This window comes from Microcaecilia unicolor, chromosome 2, assembly GCF_901765095.1.
Source record: "Microcaecilia unicolor chromosome 2, aMicUni1.1, whole genome shotgun sequence".
Taxonomy (NCBI): domain Eukaryota; kingdom Metazoa; phylum Chordata; class Amphibia; order Gymnophiona; family Siphonopidae; genus Microcaecilia; species Microcaecilia unicolor.
Window position 1 is genome coordinate 498,826,728 of NC_044032.1, and position 18,295 is coordinate 498,845,022.

At 41.6% G+C, this 18,295-nt stretch overlaps 1 protein-coding gene across 2 annotated transcripts in view; it reads right to left on the reverse strand.

The window, feature by feature from the left end:
* SORCS2 (sortilin related VPS10 domain containing receptor 2) overlaps positions 1-18,295 on the reverse strand; it is a 1,538,136-nt gene that overhangs the window by 195,004 nt on the left and 1,324,837 nt on the right. For both annotated transcript variants that reach the window (XM_030191157.1, XM_030191158.1), the window contains one exon: positions 9,754-9,933. In XM_030191157.1, the coding sequence (XP_030047017.1) occupies positions 9,754-9,933 (180 nt within the window). The remainder of the gene's footprint in view (positions 1-9,753; positions 9,934-18,295) is intronic.

An 18,295-nucleotide genomic window follows, 5' to 3' on the forward strand; every position in this document is an offset into this window, starting at 1 on the left:
TACTGAGTACCGGTACCTTTTCCATTGTCTGCTAAAATTAACCCATGGTCCCCAAGTTTTAATGAAAGTGCTCAGGCTCTGCACACCAATTTTGCCTTGTCATAGATTCTGTGACAAGTTGCAGGGGGCCTGGCTATTGTGAGGCGGATCTCTCAGTGATCACCCCATCTCTGAAGGGTGGCCTGGCATTTGAGTACCGGCACCTTTTTTGCTAAAGAAAACACACTGTGTAAAATAAACATAAGACCACTGACCCTGAATGTGAAGCCCATGTACGTGAGCTCCCCAGCCCAGGCTGGATGCATCTATTGTCAACATCTTGTAAGGGGGGAGGGGGAAGGAATTTGGAATGGTAAGCCCCTTGTCAAAGTTTGGTTTATTGCCCACCACAGGAGTGATTTCTTGAGTTCTGGAGTGAAATTGATGACATTGGCTAGGTTCTCTGTGGCCTGGGACCACTGGGAAGCTAGAGTGCATTGGATCATACTTAAATGGAGACGTGCCATGGGCATGACATGCACAGTGGAGGCTATGTTGTCTAATATCTGCCGAGCTGTGATCTGCTGGCTCTGCTGAACATGAAGAGCAATGCCAATCTGCTCACATGTGGGGTAGAAAGGCTCAGGCGTTAACTGTGCCTAGCATGGCTCCTATGAACTCCAGTCGCTGTTCTGGAAGGAGACAGAGCTTTGGTTATTTGATAATGAACCCTAGCAGCTCCAGCACCCAAATAGTTTTTCACATCGATTCTTGAGCTCCTTCCTGGGGTATGCTTTTTACTAGCCAATCTTCTAGGTAGGGACTGCTCTTCCATTCTGCATAGTGGCTACTGCAAGGTACTTTGTAAATACTCTGGGAGTAGATGCAAGGTCAAAAGGCAGAGTGCAATACTGGTAATGGTGTTTCCCTACTTGAAATCTGAGATACATCCTGTGGCTGGGATATATCTCAATGTGGGTATGTGTCCTTTAAGTCAAGAAAGCATAGGTGCCCAGGAATCCTGAACTGTTTCCAGACATTTGTTCAGGTCCTTAGGTTCTGTTTTCTTAGGGACCAGGAAATACTTGGAATGAAATCACTTCCCTTTTTCCCCTGGTGAAATGGATTTGACCACATTGGAAGACAGTTCCTTTGTAAGTAACCTCAGGTGCTGACAGCTTAACCTTGAGGCTCTCAGAGGACAATTTGAGGGGAGTGTTCACCAATGAAGGGTGTAATCCTCCCCCCCAGGATTATCTTGAGGACCCAGTGGTCAGATATTATAAGAGGCCACCTTTCTTAGAAAAAATTCAGTCTCTCTCCTATTGGTAGGGCATCTGGTGCAGTACTTCTATTATGGCTATGCTTCTCCTGGAGCCAATCAAAAGCTTACCCCCTTGCTTTGACTAGGACTTAGGCTCATTGCTTCTATGGATGGGAGCAAGAGCCCTGGCACTGCTGAGAGGGGTGGGAGTGTGGGAAGTACCTACACCTTTGAGAGTAGCAAGACTTCCTCTGACTTCTACCCAAGAACCTCTGCAATGTAGAGGCTGCAGAAGGAGCAGACCCAGACAGTGACTTGATGGTATCAGCTGTTTTCTTGATGAGGTTAGCAACCTCGTTCACCTTGTCACCAAAACGATTGTTTCCTCAGTAGAGGACATTCATTAGCTTCTGAACTGCCGGTTCAAGATCAGAGATACACAGACAAGTGAGTCTGCGCATATCAGTACCCATAGCGGAGGCTCTGGACTGCATATCAAAAGCATCATAGGTTGCTCTGGCTATGTGCTTTCTGCACTCCTTCTGCTTGGCTACTAGCTGTTGGAGCTCAGCAGCTTGCTCTGGGGGCAGAGTATTTGCAAACTTTGCCACATTGCACACTAGGTTCTGCAAGTGCATACTCATGAACAGCTGGTAAGAATGTATTCTGCACATGAGCATAGCATTCTGGAAAATCTTTCTCTCAATAAATGCCAATATCTGAACATCCCTTCCCAGGGACACCGAGGCATGAGACTTGGAGCTTCTGGCTCTTTTGAGAGCCAATTCGTCCATTATGGAATGGTGAGGAAGCTGCTGCGTCTTAAATCCGAGAGCCTTTTGGACTCTGTACATACAGTTGGCCTTCCTATGAATGGGCTGCACAGAAAGAGGAGTCTCCTAATGCTTCATCTGCACAGCCTGAAAGATGTAATGCACGGACACTGTCATGGCCTCCTTGAGAAGAGCTTTATAGTTCAGGATATCCAACATCTTGGCCTTCGGCTCATCCTTAACCTCCAACTTAAATGGAATGAATTGAGCCATCTCCTGCAAAAAAGTGGTGAGGAAGAGTTCCTTAGGTGGAGACGTTCTCCTTTCAATTGGTAGAGTAGGATCTGAAGGGAGATCAAGGGTTCCCACCTCTGAGAAGTCATCTGGCTCTGGCTAAGACTTGATATAGTACTCCTTTCGAGATGATTGAGTCTGTGCCTTCTCTTGGATCACACTCTGGGTGGGAGTGCCAAGGAACAAGATGCTTCCTGGTCCTTGAGGAAGCTTCCTCCCTGAGGGGCTGGAAAACAGCAATGTCTCAACCTGGGCCAACTCTAAAGCCCTTCAGTGCAAAGGCATCGAGGCTCAGCCATCAGGTGGGGTGTGGATCTCCAGTATAGGCTGGAGCAGCATCAATCCAACACTGATGCTCTCGAAGCCTTGGCATTGCATCAAGCCTGATGTGCTCCACCTCTTTGAAGGCATGAAAAAACATGTGGATAAAGTGAACCGGTTAATGTAGTGCAGCTACATTTTCAGAAAGCTTTTGACAAAGATCCTCATACTCCTGAGAAAATTAAAAGGCCATGGGATAGGAGGCAATGTTCTGTTGTGGATTACAACTGCTTATTGGATAAAAAACAGAGGGTAGGGTTAAATGGCCATTTTTCTCAGTGAAGGAGGGTGAATAGTGGAATGCCGCAGAGATTTGTACTGGGACAGGTGCTATTTAACATATTTATAAATGATCTGGAAATCAGAAAGACAAGTGAGGTGATCACATTTGCAGACAGCACAAAAATATCAAATGCGGAATGTGAAAAACTGAAGGAAGAGTGGGCATCCAAATGGCAGCTGAAATTTTGTGGATAAATGCAAAGTGATGCATACTGGAAAGAATAATCAAAATCTTAGTAACTTGATGCTAGGATCCACCTTAGGAGTCGGTACTCAAGAAAAAGATCTAGATGCCATTGTAGACTGCTGAAATCTGCCCGGTGTGTGGTGGCAGCCAAAAAAGCAAACAGGATGCTAGGAATTATAAGAAAAGGGATGGAAAAAAAGACGAAGAATATTATAATGCCTTTGCATCGCTCCATGGTGCGATCTCACCTTGAGTATAGTGTGCAATTTTGGTCACCATAGTTCAAACAAGATATAGTGGAATTAGAAAATGTTCAAAGAAAGGCAACCAAAATTATTAAGGGGATGGAACTCCTCTCATATGAGAAAAGGCTAAAGAAGCTGGGTCTCTTCAGCTTGGAAGAGATGGCTGAGGGGAGAGATGATAGAGGTCATCAAAATTCGGAGTGGTGCAGAATGGATAAAAAGAAATCCATTTTTTACTCTTTCAAAAAGTACAAAGACTAGGGGACACACAATGAAGTTAAAAGGTAATACTTTTAAAATAAATAGGAGGAAATATTTTTCCCTCAAATGAATAGTTAAGCTCTTAGGATGTGGTTACAGCGGTTAGCATATCTGGGTTTAAAAAAGTTTTGGACAAGATCATGGAGGAAACGTCCATAGTCTGCTATTGAGACAGACATGGAGGAAGCCACTGCTTTCTCTGGAATTGGTAGCATGGAATGTTGCTACTATTTGGAATTCTGCCAAATTCTGGAATTCTGTTGGAAATGTAGATCCCCTATGGGTGAGGTTTATAAAGAGGGTGGTACTATAATAAAATCACGGTGTAGGGTCCCACGCTAAACACTCACCACTTAGGGAAGGTACAAAGAAAGGTGTGGAAATCCTGTATATTATACAGTGTGCAATTCAAGATGTTAAGCGAATTTCCCTAGATGTTACAAAACTTTAATGATGACAATATTGCACACGAACTTTTGGATTTAAATAATGTATTGCACAAAATGGTTTTAAAGTGCAATGAATGTTTTATAATAACAAATAAGTTCAGCTCACAATAACTTTCAACTCTTGTATAATTTCAGGAAAACATACGCTGTGAAGCGATCCATTTCTATTCAAACCACAACTTAACACATCAGATAAGTACATTAATCAATGTTTCCTTTCTTTACCCAAACTTTCACCAGTTTTCATGCACTTAAACAAGCAAATTGATTCTTTGTGTTCAATTCTTTGTTTCAGAAACCAAATTTCTACTTAAAGTGACTCAGATGGTTTATGAACTACTCTCAGCAATCAGGTAAGTACCCATATTTATACATAGTCCCTTAAATTACTGAACAAGATGGTGGCTGGAACACAGCTGCTCTGTAGACTTTTCTTGTAGGATGGTAACTTTTGTCGTTTGTGGTAGTTGGTGCACTTGTCGCTCCTGCGTTGATCCTCTTGCGTTGGTACCTGTGCTTTAATTAACTGAAAGAATTTGAAACCCTATCTCCCTATTTGACCAGAATTCTGTAAGGGTTTTCTTATTTTTCAGACTGTGGCCCACTTATCTAAATCAAATCAACAGATAATCAACTTCCCTAAAGATAAGACCTGTCTAATTACTTTTCCCCCTACCTATTGAGGAACACTTTTGGATTTCAGTAGGCCACACCTTATAACCAATCTTGCATTTCTCATTCCAAACAAGAACCATCCAGCAATAGACATAGACTTCACTCTTGCTGGAATTCAGGTTCTACAATATCTGTCATCAAATTCACTTTACTCACTTCACAGACCAATGTCCTCACAAACACACGGGTTAGACCAAGGACAACAGTCTTGCTTCAATTTTTAATCAGCACCAATTGTCACTGCAGACAAGTGTAAGGTGATCACAACCCTGCTTCGTGGCAGGTCAGTGGGAGCACACCAGATTTGCACACTCACCCTTCATCAACAGGCTTCTGCACAATTTGTAGCTCCCTCCAACCTCAGGCAGACCCCTCAGTACAACCACCCATTAACACATATGCATTGCACTCAGTCAAATGCACTGTGGCCACAACTCTGCTCTGTGACAGATCAGCGGAAACACAACAGTTTTCCTGCACACTCACTGTCACTAGCCACCTTCACTTGTTACCAGCAGGCTATTATACAGCTTATAGCCTATTTCAACTCAGGCAAGCCTTTCTGTATAACCACTTAGCAAATTTATCAGGTTTACTGTGACTTTCAGTGTGATTATCAGCCTGTCTAGTCACACAAATTTCTTATACATACACAGGCAGATCACCTTTCTCACAGGTCTGTTTCCCCTGTACCTTCAGTTCCTCTGCTCCACAAAATTCCACTCACTCTAATTCACCAGCAGCTCTGGTTCAGCTCTGGTTCTCTAGCACACAGGCAGAGCTCCTTTTTCAGTGGTCTGTCTCCTCCTGTGTCTTTAGTTCATCTGCTTTCATCAAGCACCCCTTTACTTAAGTTCTCTCTCTATACATATCAATTTTACACACACACACACACACTGGCACAGCACCTTTCACACAGGTCTGGCTCCTTCAGCTTCTTCAGTTCCTCTCCTTGTATCCAGCTCTGCCTCCCCCTAGCAACAGGACTGCAGCTAGGCCATCTGACCTAGCAGCACCAATCAGACGCTAGCTTGTGGAAGGTTAACCAACTATTACAGTTTGTAAACTCTTCACAAACTCCATTTTGAAATCAGATTTTCCCATTAAAGTGTATGGAGAAAATGGGTTTCCATACAAAATACAAGGTAAATTACATTACACTTTAATAAAAATTGTGCCACCATCCAGGTCACATTTTCCTGAATCCAATCCTTGTTCTATTTTTTTAAACCATAAACAGGCACCATTTCACATCATTTGCATGTAAAACCCCCCAAAGTGCCAGCAGACCCCTGGGCAACCCTACCAGACCTAGGATGGCTCCTTTACAGGGGAAACCCACCATTTTATTTATTTATTTTTTTAATACCCCATCTACAGAAAGAGGATACTGGGCTAGATGGAACATTGGTCTCACCAAGTATGACTATTTTTATGATCCTCTTGTAACATATCCCAGAACCACTCATCAAGGGCTGGCATCAGTAAAGGCAGGGCCAGTACTGCTGTGGGGACAGACTAAAAAGATATTGGGGTCGAAACAGAGGCTTGATGCTGATTCCAAGGAGAGGGAGTGACCCTCTTAGCATCGATGTTTCTTAGGTTCTGGCAACACCAGTGTCCCAGAGCTCCAGGCACTGTGCTTCGAAGAGCACCAATGCCAATGCCTCTGTCTGACAATGGTGTCCCTTGATACTGATGAGGGCAACATTTAATCCTTATGTGTCCTCAACATGGGATCCAAGAAATCAGATCAACAAAAACTATCGGCAACTGCATAAGTACAAACTATTACTCCAGGAACCATTTATTGATCAATACCAGTCACATGAATGGATAAGAAGAGCTGAAGTGAAACCTAAGGGTGAGGAACTGATGGTTGTAACCCAAGAAAGTGGGTTGTGGATGAGATAGTTTACAGCAAGCATAGAAAAAACTGGTGCAACATTGCCCTCCAATGGCACATGAATAGAGACAGAAATTAAGAAATGAAAAACAAACAAACAGTTGTATGTACATACTACTACTATAAAGTCTATATACTGTGAAAATGATGAGGCTTGTGTGCTGATGAAGCTCCCACCTCAGGCTCCCAGATCCCTCTTTCACTCAAGGTGAGCTGGTTCTCAGTATGCAGATTTATGCAAATTAATCTACCACCCTTTTCTGCTCAGGGTGACCTGCTTCTCAGAAAGCAAACATAGTCAGGTTTCACCAATCAGGCTATTTTCATACACAACTTTATTCCAGCCTCTGGGGCACACTTCTTTTAGCTTAAAACACTTTCACAAGCTCCAAGCTTCAACAGTTCTTCCAGCTTAACCATTTCATTTCTTCCTACTCAGTGCAATCTTCCCTTTGAAACATTTCTTCTTGCACAGTTCAATATCCATAGATTTCTTCCCCCTGAGCCCTCTCACACAGCCATTTGGGCTCAGTACCAACTCAGTCCCCGGACACACAGTCCCCGGACCCACAGTCCCACTAACTCAGTCCCAGGACACACAGTCCCCGGACCCACAGTCTTTTCCTATGGGACACACAGTTCCTCTTCACTGTTCTAGACACAGTCCTTTCATCTGACACACACAGTACCTCTTCACTGTTCTAGACACAGTCTTTGCACCACCAGGCCATAGGGCTCAGCCAGCACTTCTCATGGGGATCCCTCTGCTTCAGTTACCAGCCTTCTTTCTCAGCTGCCAGCTCTCCTCCCTCCCTTCACAACTCAGGAGGAGTATAAGTAGTTAATAGCCAAACAGGACCCAGCCCATAACCTGCTGCACCTGTTTCTATCCCCAGGACTCTCCCCGGTCCTAGCGACCTCCAGCTATCCTCCAGGACTCACCCCAGGTCCTAGCGACCTCTAGCTATCCTCCAGGACTCGCCCCAGGTCCTAGCGACCTCCAGCTATAGCGCCCCTTTCTGGCTCCCTTCAGCAACTCACCCAGCCCTTTTCCCTGGACATTTTAGGGGAACTACGCCCTCTAGGGGCCTAACCAGAGTAGGACAGCCTCTTCCTTCTTACAATACATAGAACCACTGAAATGTTAGACCTGTTTAATGGCTAATTTTGTTTGTTGTCTTCAGGTGAATTTCAGCTCAGCAAAGCCAACCAGGTTTTCAACTGAACATTTTTCTAAATCTTACTGGCCAAATTGTGACCAACTAGATTTAATACAGCTGGGTTCCTCCAGCTAAACTTAACTAGTTAGTGTTGAAAATCCCTATTATTTTAAAAAACATATCCATGTGTACATAGTGGCATTTATATATGTATATTGCATACACATGTAAATACTGATTTCAGAAAGCCATTATTTACATATGGGCATCGTCACCATGGAGAGATTTCAAGGGGAGATGGTTTGGGCAGGACTAACATCTACATATGTATTCCTCATTTTATAAAGGGAATACATGCATAGGGGGAAAATTTCCATGTCGGGATTTATATATGCTCAAAGGCATGTACAGGTTTGAAAAAATTCTTGTTTTGGCCAGGGTTTACACGAGTGATTAAGAAAATCATTCTCCTTAACTCCATGTAATTTATATCCAGCTTCAAAATAAAATACTTAATTGGCAGCACAGACACACGTAGGATTGTAAAATAGGCCAGCTACACATGAAAGCGGTGCCGCTTACATATGGACGTTGTGAAATTGCCACTTCCATGTGGGCATTTCAATACCTCCAAGAAGAAGCTGCCAAGTGCATGCAGTTCATGTTCAAAGTGCATCTTTGTAGACTGGCGGCTCCCACTGCACTTGCTGGCTGAAACACATGCACTCCTTCAGGTACTTAAGAAGATCCTCTTCTAAAATATTACTGGAACTTAGCACATGACCTGAGCATTTCAATTCCAATCTCTATCTTTTATGTAAAACAAGGCTCTTAATCAGATAATTGCCAAAGTTAGTATAGTTAAATCTTCTGAGAAATATGGGCTAATAGGTCGAACCAGAGATCTGGGGGTATCTATTATGGAAAAGATGTTGAATGGTCTCTTTCATAAACCTCATTCAAAATTAGTTAATATGGGACAGAAGGAGCTGCATTACAAGTTCCTATTCCATGCTTATATTTCCCCTCCCACCGTGTCCAAGCTAGGTATAGCACACGGTTTTCAATGCATGAAACATGGGAAAGAGGGAGCAACTTTAGGTCATCAATTTTGGGGGTGCTCAACATAGTAGAGTCTGCCAACAAACATTCAAGGGTTTTGGGAACGGGTGAAGGCATATTTATTTATTTAATTATTCACATTTATTTACCACCTTTTTGAAGGAATTTACTCAAGGTGGTGTAAGTTTTTCATGTCTTGTATATGAATTTCCCATTTTGGGTTATTTGTTTCTTTTGGGAGAAAAGTCATTTTACTATGTTGGCAAAAGGAACATTCACCACCAATTATACACTGGAGAAATCTTCTGCATGAGTTAATGATACTGGAGCAACATGGAGGAGAGGGGGTCTAATCCGACCCACTGGCAGAAATATAGGAAAGTGTGAAAACCAGTTTGGTTGGCTATGCCACACCAAGCTCATAGTTGGGTGTTAACCCATTAGTGTCCAATGTTCCCATATTTATTCCCACATATTGTTAATTGTTTGTATATTACTTAGTGGTCCTTTGGGGGTGGGGGTGGGAGATATTTTATTTTATTTATTTATTTATTGCATTTGTACCCCACATTATCCCACCTTTTTGCAGGCTCAATGTGGCTCAATATGATGTTTATTGAGGCTTGGTCTGATATGAGTTATCTTGCCTTTTGAGATGGGTGGTTTGGAGGGGAGGGAAGGATGTTTGGAGTTTTTGCATATTCTTGTATTATGAAAATAATATTCTGTCTTTCTTGTCTTTGCTTGGCATTGTTTGATTTAATAAAAATAATTTTTTTCAAAACTCTTCTGAGAATTGACCTCCTGCACTTCTGAAGACAGAAAACTAGCCAATAAGCAAATTAATACATTATTGCACACACACACACACATGAAAACAGTACTATTACAGTACCTCCAAAATATCTATGAGGACGTTTTCTTCAGGCTGCTTTGCACTCCTGACATTCTCTAGCACAAGGGAGTAGTATACACCCTGTGGGTCAGACTGGTACAAGTTGTAAGTGTCCATCTGGTACCATTCTTGAACAGCCACAAAGACTTGATTTTCATCTGTGCTGATAATCTGCAAGTCCTAGAAAGAATAATAATAAAACAACCACCATAATTAGCATCCTTTCAAAACAAAATGGACTTCACACTAAATAATTCTAAAGTCAGGTGCTTGGGTGGAATGAAGATGATGTTGGTGGATATAAGACCCCATTGGTCTACCCATCCTGCCCATTTGAACCTGCCTACTGTGCTGGTATAGGTCTTACTTTTTCTGTATTATTCTCATTCTCTTCTTCTATCTTTAAATTCCCATTATATTTGGTCCATATAGAGTTGCATTCTATTAGTTTGGCTTTTCTATAACAAGTGCTAGTAGTCTGTTGTAGATGACCACCTTTGCCTCAGTGAAAAAAATTTTTTTTTCACATTTCTTCTGAGCTTCCTTCCCATCAGATTAGATTCCACTCAGGTCTTTTCAGTAGTAGCCCAAGGTGAGTTACATTCAGGTACTCTAGATATGCCCTTGTCCCCAGAGAGCTTACAATATAAGGGAAAATTAGCACATAGCTATTAATAGAAAAAAAATCGGAAATTTGGCCATTTTACTCATATGGGAAAAATGGCCTTGGGGTGCAGGAATGACCTGCATAAGCACGTGCTAAAGCCACTTTTTACTGCAGTTTGGTAAAAGGACCCCTAAGTCTATACCTGAGGGAATGGAGGGTTAAGTGACTTGTGGGACTTGAACCCTAGTTCACAGCTCGCTGCTCTAATCCCCTTGAACCTTTCAGTCTGAGAGAAGTGGGCTGAGAGCCAGGGGAGCCCAGTCAAAATCCTACTGCAGCTACTTGTGATTTTGGGCAAGTCACTTAAGCCTCCGTTGCCTCAGGAACAACACCCCACCCCTTTTTTTTTTAACAAATCTGCACTAGCGGCTGCCAGTGCAGTAATGCCAACACAGCCCATTCAAAGTGAGGGTTAGATTGTGAGCCCTCCAGAGATAGAAAAATACCAATTGTACCTGAACGTAAACCACTTTGATAGCTGTCAAGCTTGCAGGTGGTATATAAGAAATTAATACCTTCTGGTAGCTTATTGAAGCTTAAAACAACAGGAGCAATGTGGCAGCTTAAAAGGCTCAAATGAAGTTTTACTGAGAGTCAATAAAAAGGTGGACTTAATATAGGGTACGGGATAGTGCAGGACAAGGGAGGGACACAAGTGAAGCAAGGCAGAGGCACAGAGCAGAGTAGTTGTCAAGTTTTTCTCTGTCAAAAAGTTGGCAACCCTATCCATCGGCAGCACCAGATACACTAATACAAATGTCATCTCCTGCTGCCACAGAGGGGTGCAGTGTGGGCAGGGTGCAGGCAGAGTCATGATTTACATGCATTGCTTATACAATATGAAGTTATATATGTTGGAATGTAATTGTATTTTACATGCATTGCCTGTCACCTATTATTTCTCTGTGATTACTCTGTGACCTCTGATGTGAATTACTTAGAGAGGTCACACAGCTATGCAACTTCCTGTGGGGGTTACACACAGCAGATGCAGCAGATGCAGCACATGCAGCACATGGAGCACATGGAGCTCATGATCTCTCCTAACCTGAGAGGATCTATGGTGGTGTGAGCATCCATTACCATCTAAGCACATGGAAGGAGCTGATAATACAAATGTATAGTAATATGTATATATAAGCCTGTCTGATTATAATCTAACTACAAACTGTGAGTAAACAGATGTTTTGTTACTTCAACTTTAAAGTGACTCAGCAGTGAATTATTCAGGGGTGAATGAGAGAGAGATGAAGAAAGAAATTAACATTTCTAAAGCTGAAGCTGTGTGTACTAAAATCTGCTAATTATTTACTACAAATAATCCAACAAAAGGGTTATGGGCCCAGGGCTCAGGAATTGAAAAAGAAGAGAAATATTACCAGGCAGAAAAAAAGGCCACATTTTTCTCTTAAGTTTTAAAGGAAAGATTCAGTCTGTCTCTCTCTCCCCCCACACAGCAGACAGAAGGCTAAGAAAATGGCTGAGGGAAGAAATTCACCATTTTTCTATTCTCTCAAGGTGCCTAAATTAACTGAGTTTAATTATCGGCAGTGGGAACTAAGATTCATATGTCTCCTTCGAGCAAAAGGATTAAATATATGCTTAGACCAAGACAGAACAGCTGAAAATATGGCTGAATGGGACAATGCAAACTATTATGTGAAGTGCATGCTTTTGGAAGCTCTCTCAGAGAAACAAGCCATATTAGTGGAGGGAAAAGATACACCAAAGGACATTTTATATAAACTGAGAACTATGTATGCAACTACATATGCAAAGCAGCAACCAATTTGGTTAGCAGAGTTGAATGAAACCAAATTAAGGGATAAAAGTAAATGTAATGATCACATTATGCATCTTATGTCTTCATTTCAAAAGCTAGAACTTTCTGGAATTCCCATGTGTGATGCATTGAAAAGAGCATTTCTTTTTACCTCACTATCAAAGAAGTTTGATGTTTTTAGGTCTGTAAATGAGGCCATTGAAGGGCAATCTTTTGAACAGACAACATCAAAACTAAGGCAGGAATGCATAATAAATGATTCTGAGGAGATGTGTTCTCAAAGCAAGTCAGAGAGAAATGAAACAAATTTCTTGGCAAAGAACAGAGGAAGGCGGAGCTATGGGAAAACTCCACCCAAGGGCAAGCTGATTTGCTACTCATGTGGAAAGGAGGGACATGTATCTAAATGGTGTAAGGAAACACAAAACACTCCCTCTAGCTCACCTAAGCCAATGGAACTAAAGAATTTTCAAACCAGGAAATGTATGAAGGACAAAGATAAACACAAGGGCTTTCTAATGGCAGAAAAATCTTTGACTATGGTAAATAATAATTCAAATGAAAGTACTTGGATTTTGGATTCAGGGAGCACATGCCATTTAACCAATTGTAAGGATTTCTTTCAGGAAATGTGTCCAGAGGAAGGTATTCTTAAAACTGCAAACGCAGGGACTGCTAAGATCCAAGCAAAAGGTATTGGATTCTTAAAATGCAAAGTGTCTAATGAAGTTAAAGAAATTCCTGTAAGTGATGTCTTGTATATTCCCCAAGCAGTTTGCAATATGCTTAGTGTATCTACATTAGATAAGAAGGGATTTGCGATTCATTTTGAAAACAGTAAGTGCACAATCTCTAAAAATGATGAAGTGTATGCTGAAGCTTTTATGCATAATGATGTTTATAAGCTGAACATTTCAGGTGAAGCCTCACATCTGGCGCAAGTAAGGAAGAATGATGGTAAATGTAGTCTGGAAATCTGGCACCGCCGCCTGGGACATCGTGATTCTAAGGTGATCCAGGATCTTTACAGTAAGCAACTGGCCACCGGCATTCAGATAAGTGCAGATGCTGGTAAAATGGAGAAATGCATAGACTGTGTTACTCAAAAAGGTGTGAGACCCTCATTTCCTGCATACACAGGAAATAGGAGTAATAAAGTACTGGACTTAATACACAGTGACTTATGTGGACCGTTTAATATCCCATCATTGGGAAATAACAGATTTGTGCTAATATTCTTGGATGATTTCTCTAGATATTGTGTGGCCTATTTGCTGAAAGAAAAAAGTCAAGTCACAGACATGCTGAAGAAATACGTAGCCATGGTGAGCAATAAATTTGAAAGAAAACCAAAGGTTCTTCAGACCGACAATGGTGGTGAGTTCACTTCACAAAGCATGCGCACATTTCTAGAACAAGAAGGCATTCAACATATCACAACAGTAGCTTATACACCAGAGCAAAATTCTGTTGCAGAGAGAAAATTTAGGTCACTTGTGGAAATGACCAGATGTATGCTGTCAGATAGCAATCTCCCTAAAAGACTATGGGGGGAAGCCATTCTCACAGCAGTGTACCTACAAAACAGAATGCCAACTAAAGGCGCTGAGCGCACACCACATGAGACATGGCATGGTAGGAAGCCAAACCTGTCACACATAAGAACATTTGGAAGTACAGCATATGCTCATGTACCAAAGCAAAGAAGGCATAAGCTGGATTCCACAACAGAAAGGGGCATTTTAGTTGGCTATGCTCCAGGACACAAAGGATATAGAATTTTGAATCTGAAAACTGGCATTGTTGGCATAAGACATGTTACATATTTTGATGAAAACAAAAGGGTTGATAAAGGCTGGATTATCCCAGATGAGCCTTATCATCCAGAATATGAAACTAGAACCATAATAGACATGCCAGTGTATATAAATGCCATACCAAGGCAGATGTCTGAAAGCAACTCATCTGTATCTAACGAGGAACAGGCAGAGGAAACAGACACAGAAAGGATCATTGAAGAAGACAGTACAGTTGGAGAAGGGGAATCAATTGGAGAAGGACTCTCAGATATAGAGGATGCAGAAAGGTCGGACCAACCTGTTGTCAGACGCTCATCCAGGGAAAACAAAGGTGTTCCACCCCCAAGACTGTCTTACCTAACAAAGTCAGCAGAAGCTCAAGAGCCCTTAACATGGGATGAGATTGAGAAAATGCCAGCAGAAGAAGCTGCTGAATGGCATAAAGCTGCACAAGAAGAAATTGATGCATTGAATAAAAATAATACTTGGATTCTTACAAAATTACCTCCTGGCAAGAAAGCTATAGGATGCAAATGGGTATTCAAGTTAAAAGGAATGCACAAGGAAAAGTGGAAAGGTATAAAGCCAGATTAGTGGCAAAGGGATATCTTCAAAAATATGGAGAAGATTTTGATGAAGTGTTTGCACCTGTAGTGAAACACACGACAATCAGAACACTTCTGAGCATTGCAGTCTCAAAAGGCATGCAAGTCAAACACATTGATGTGAAAACAGCGTTTCTTCACGGAGATATAACTGAAGACTTGTACATGGAACAACCAACAGGTTTCATAAATACAAAACAAAGACAGCTAGTGTGTAAATTAAACAAAGGTCTTTATGGATTAAAGCAAAGTGCAGAATGTTGGAATGACAAATTGCATGAAATATTGACAAATTTAGGATTTAAGCAAGGTGAAGCAGATAAATGCTTGTACACTAGGTGCAGAAATGGACAATATGCATATATTTTAGCTTTTGTTGATGATCTGCTCATTGCAAGCAAAAGTGAGCAAGAGTACAAGGACATTGTAAAGTGTTTAAACCTCAATGTTGAGATAAAAGAACTTGGTAATGTGTCATACTATCTTGGCATAGAAATTGAGAAACAAAATGATGGTTCTTATCTTCTAAGCCAGAAGCAGAAAATAAATGAGCTTATTGAAAGTTTAGGTATGCAAGATGCCCAAGTTGTAAGCACTCCCATGATCACTGATTTTCTGAAGGATGAAACAGTAAGAGAACCATTACCAGATAACATCCAATATAGATCAGCCATAGGTAAGCTTTTATATCTAGCTACCACATACAGGGCTGATATAGCAAATGCAGTAGGAATTTTGAGCAGAAGGGTCAGCTCACCTACCAAATCAGATTGGACTGCAGTTAAAAGGATGGTAAGGTATTTAAAGGGTACCATTGATTGTAAATTAAAGATTTCAGCCAATAGTAATCCAAAACTAATATGTTACTGTGATTCAGATTGGGCAGGGGATCATTCTGATTATAAATCCACAAGTGGATATGTGTTTATGTATGGAAATGTACAAATTTCATGGGCCAGTCATAAACAAAGTATTGTGAGTCTGTCTTCTACAGAAGCTGAATATGTGGCTGTATCGGAAGCGTGCAGAGAACTGATGTGGATTGAAAAACTTTTGCTGGATTTCGGAATAGCTGAGCAGAGACCAATCCAGATAATGGAAGATAATCAGAGCTGCATCCGACTGTCACAGAATGACAAGGTTCAGTCACGTACCAAGCACATCGCAACGAAATACCACAACGTGCGAGAGTTGGCGAAAGAAGGGGTCATCAGTCTACACTATTGTCACACCAGTGAGATGACAGCTGACATCATGACCAAACCGTTACCCAGAGAACATTTTGTGAATCTGCGTATAAAGCTTGGACTTTGTATGAATAAATAATTGCATGACAGTTATGCATGAGAAGGGGTTTGTTGGAATGTAATTGTATTTTACATGCATTGCCTGTCACCTATTATTTCTCTGTGATTACTCTGTGACCTCTGATGTGAATTACTTAGAGAGGTCACACAGCTATGCAACTTCCTGTGGGGGTTACACACAGCAGATGCAGCAGATGCAGCACATGCAGCACATGGAGCACATGGAGCTCATGATCTCTCCTAACCTGAGAGGATCTATGGTGGTGTGAGCATCCATTACCATCTAAGCACATGGAAGGAGCTGATAATACAAATGTATAGTAATATGTATATATAAGCCTGTCTGATTATAATCTAACTACAAACTGTGAGTAAACAGATGTTTTGTTACTTCAACTTTAAAGTGACTCAGCAGTGAATTATTCAGGGGTGAATGAGAGAGAGATGAAGAAAGAAATTAACATTTCTAAAGCTGAAGCTGTGTGTACTAAAATCTGCTAATTATTTACTACAAATAATCCAACAAAAGATATACTATATCTGCTGTAACATTTACACCTGCTAGAAACAGGTGCCTTCTTGCACTCCCAACCCAGGCAATGTGTTATAAAATGATCCGCTCTGTGCTGGCTCTCACAGCATGCATAATTTTAGGCATTCCTGCATTCAGAAGAGTTAAGGAGGAGTAGCCTAGTGGTTAGTGCAGTGGACTTTGATCCTGGGGAATTGAGTTCGATTCCCACTGCAGCTCCTTGTGACTCTGGGCAAGTCACTAAACCCTCCATTGCCCCTGGTACAAGTACCTGAATATATGTAAACAGCTTTGAATGTAGTTGCAAAAACCTCAGAAAGAAGGTGGTATATCAAGTCCCATTTCCCTTCCCCTTAACAACATGCATATAATTGCATTATCAAAAACACATGGTTAAAATAGGAGGTGCAAAACACATATGCAGTTGTACATATGACACAACCGAAGACCGGGTGAAGCCCAATGACTTTGCCTATGTTTGTCTTTCCACTGCTATCACTAATTGCCTCAAAGCCTTTGTATCAGATGCCGTCTGCTGTGCCAGCAGAAATGAATGTGGGGGTATGGGACAGAGGGAGAAAGAGGAATGGAAATTTGGAAAAGGAAGTGAGTGGGGTAACAGAAATAGTGTGGGGGGGGGGGGAGAAGAAGGAAAGAGTGGGGAATTGTTGGGTGGGGAGGGAAAGGGTGTGGAATAGGTAAGAAGAGTATGGGTGTAGAGAGCAAAGAGAATGGGTGAGTTCTAAAGGGCTAAGTGGAGTAGAGAAGGAGAAAATGCTGGGGTGTGAGAAACTATGGGACCTTCTGTAAACACAACCCACCCCCACCCCATACTAACATATGCCATCAACTCCCATACACATGACACCCACAATGCCTCGCCACAGTTCCACACTACTTTGCATGCTCCCCATATACCCCTATCTCCCATACCCACCCTACTCAACAATATCACCCACCCCTTTTCCCCTAGTCACACATACAACTCTCTCCCCCCCCCCCCCCCCCCCCCCCCCACAGGAACAAAGACACATCCCTAGAGTAACTGTAATACACACTTGCAAGTCACAGAGTTACAGAACACTTTCCTTTAAGATGCCATATGATTCTAGATTTGCTTTTAAATGACTTTTGCTCATTTATACAACAGTCATTCACATATTTTTGTATTCATTTTCCCCACCTCCAGTGCTATGATTGTTCATAAATAATGTGCCAAAGGGTTAAGGGACAATTTTATAAATGTTTGCATGCAACAAAAGTTTGCATGCTTTTCCTTGCTGGAATAGAGCTGTAGAGCAGCGCTAGTATAAGGCGGGATTCTTTGGATGTGCATTATTTGTCCAGTTGTTTATTTGCATGACATGACTATAACTATTGTGTATTTGCGGCCGAAACATAGCTCATGTTGAGTCTTTGATACCAAAAAAGTTCTGCACCACACCTTTTGATTTGGAACTTTTTTGTCACCTTTGCTGTTTGTATGCTTTATTTGTTTTCTGCAAAGGATCGTTCTTCTGCTGTAGAACTGTAGATAGTCATAGACTAAGAAAATAAATAGAATTTTAAAACTAAAGTGCATAACTTTGCTTTGGAAATTATCCCACAAATTTATGCATTTAGGCTCACACCTGCTTTTACAATGCACAAGTTTCCAGCATTAATTCATGCAGATATGAGCACATTTTCATAAGTAGGTACATACATTCAAATCTCTCACCACCCATCCCCCCAGGAATATCTCTGCTCAATTTGGTCAAAATTACATGTGTGCAGGGAGTAAACCTGGGGTGTTTCCGGGGGGGAGGGCCCTTATAAATGAGGGTTGGCTTTGTGAAGGACGGTATTT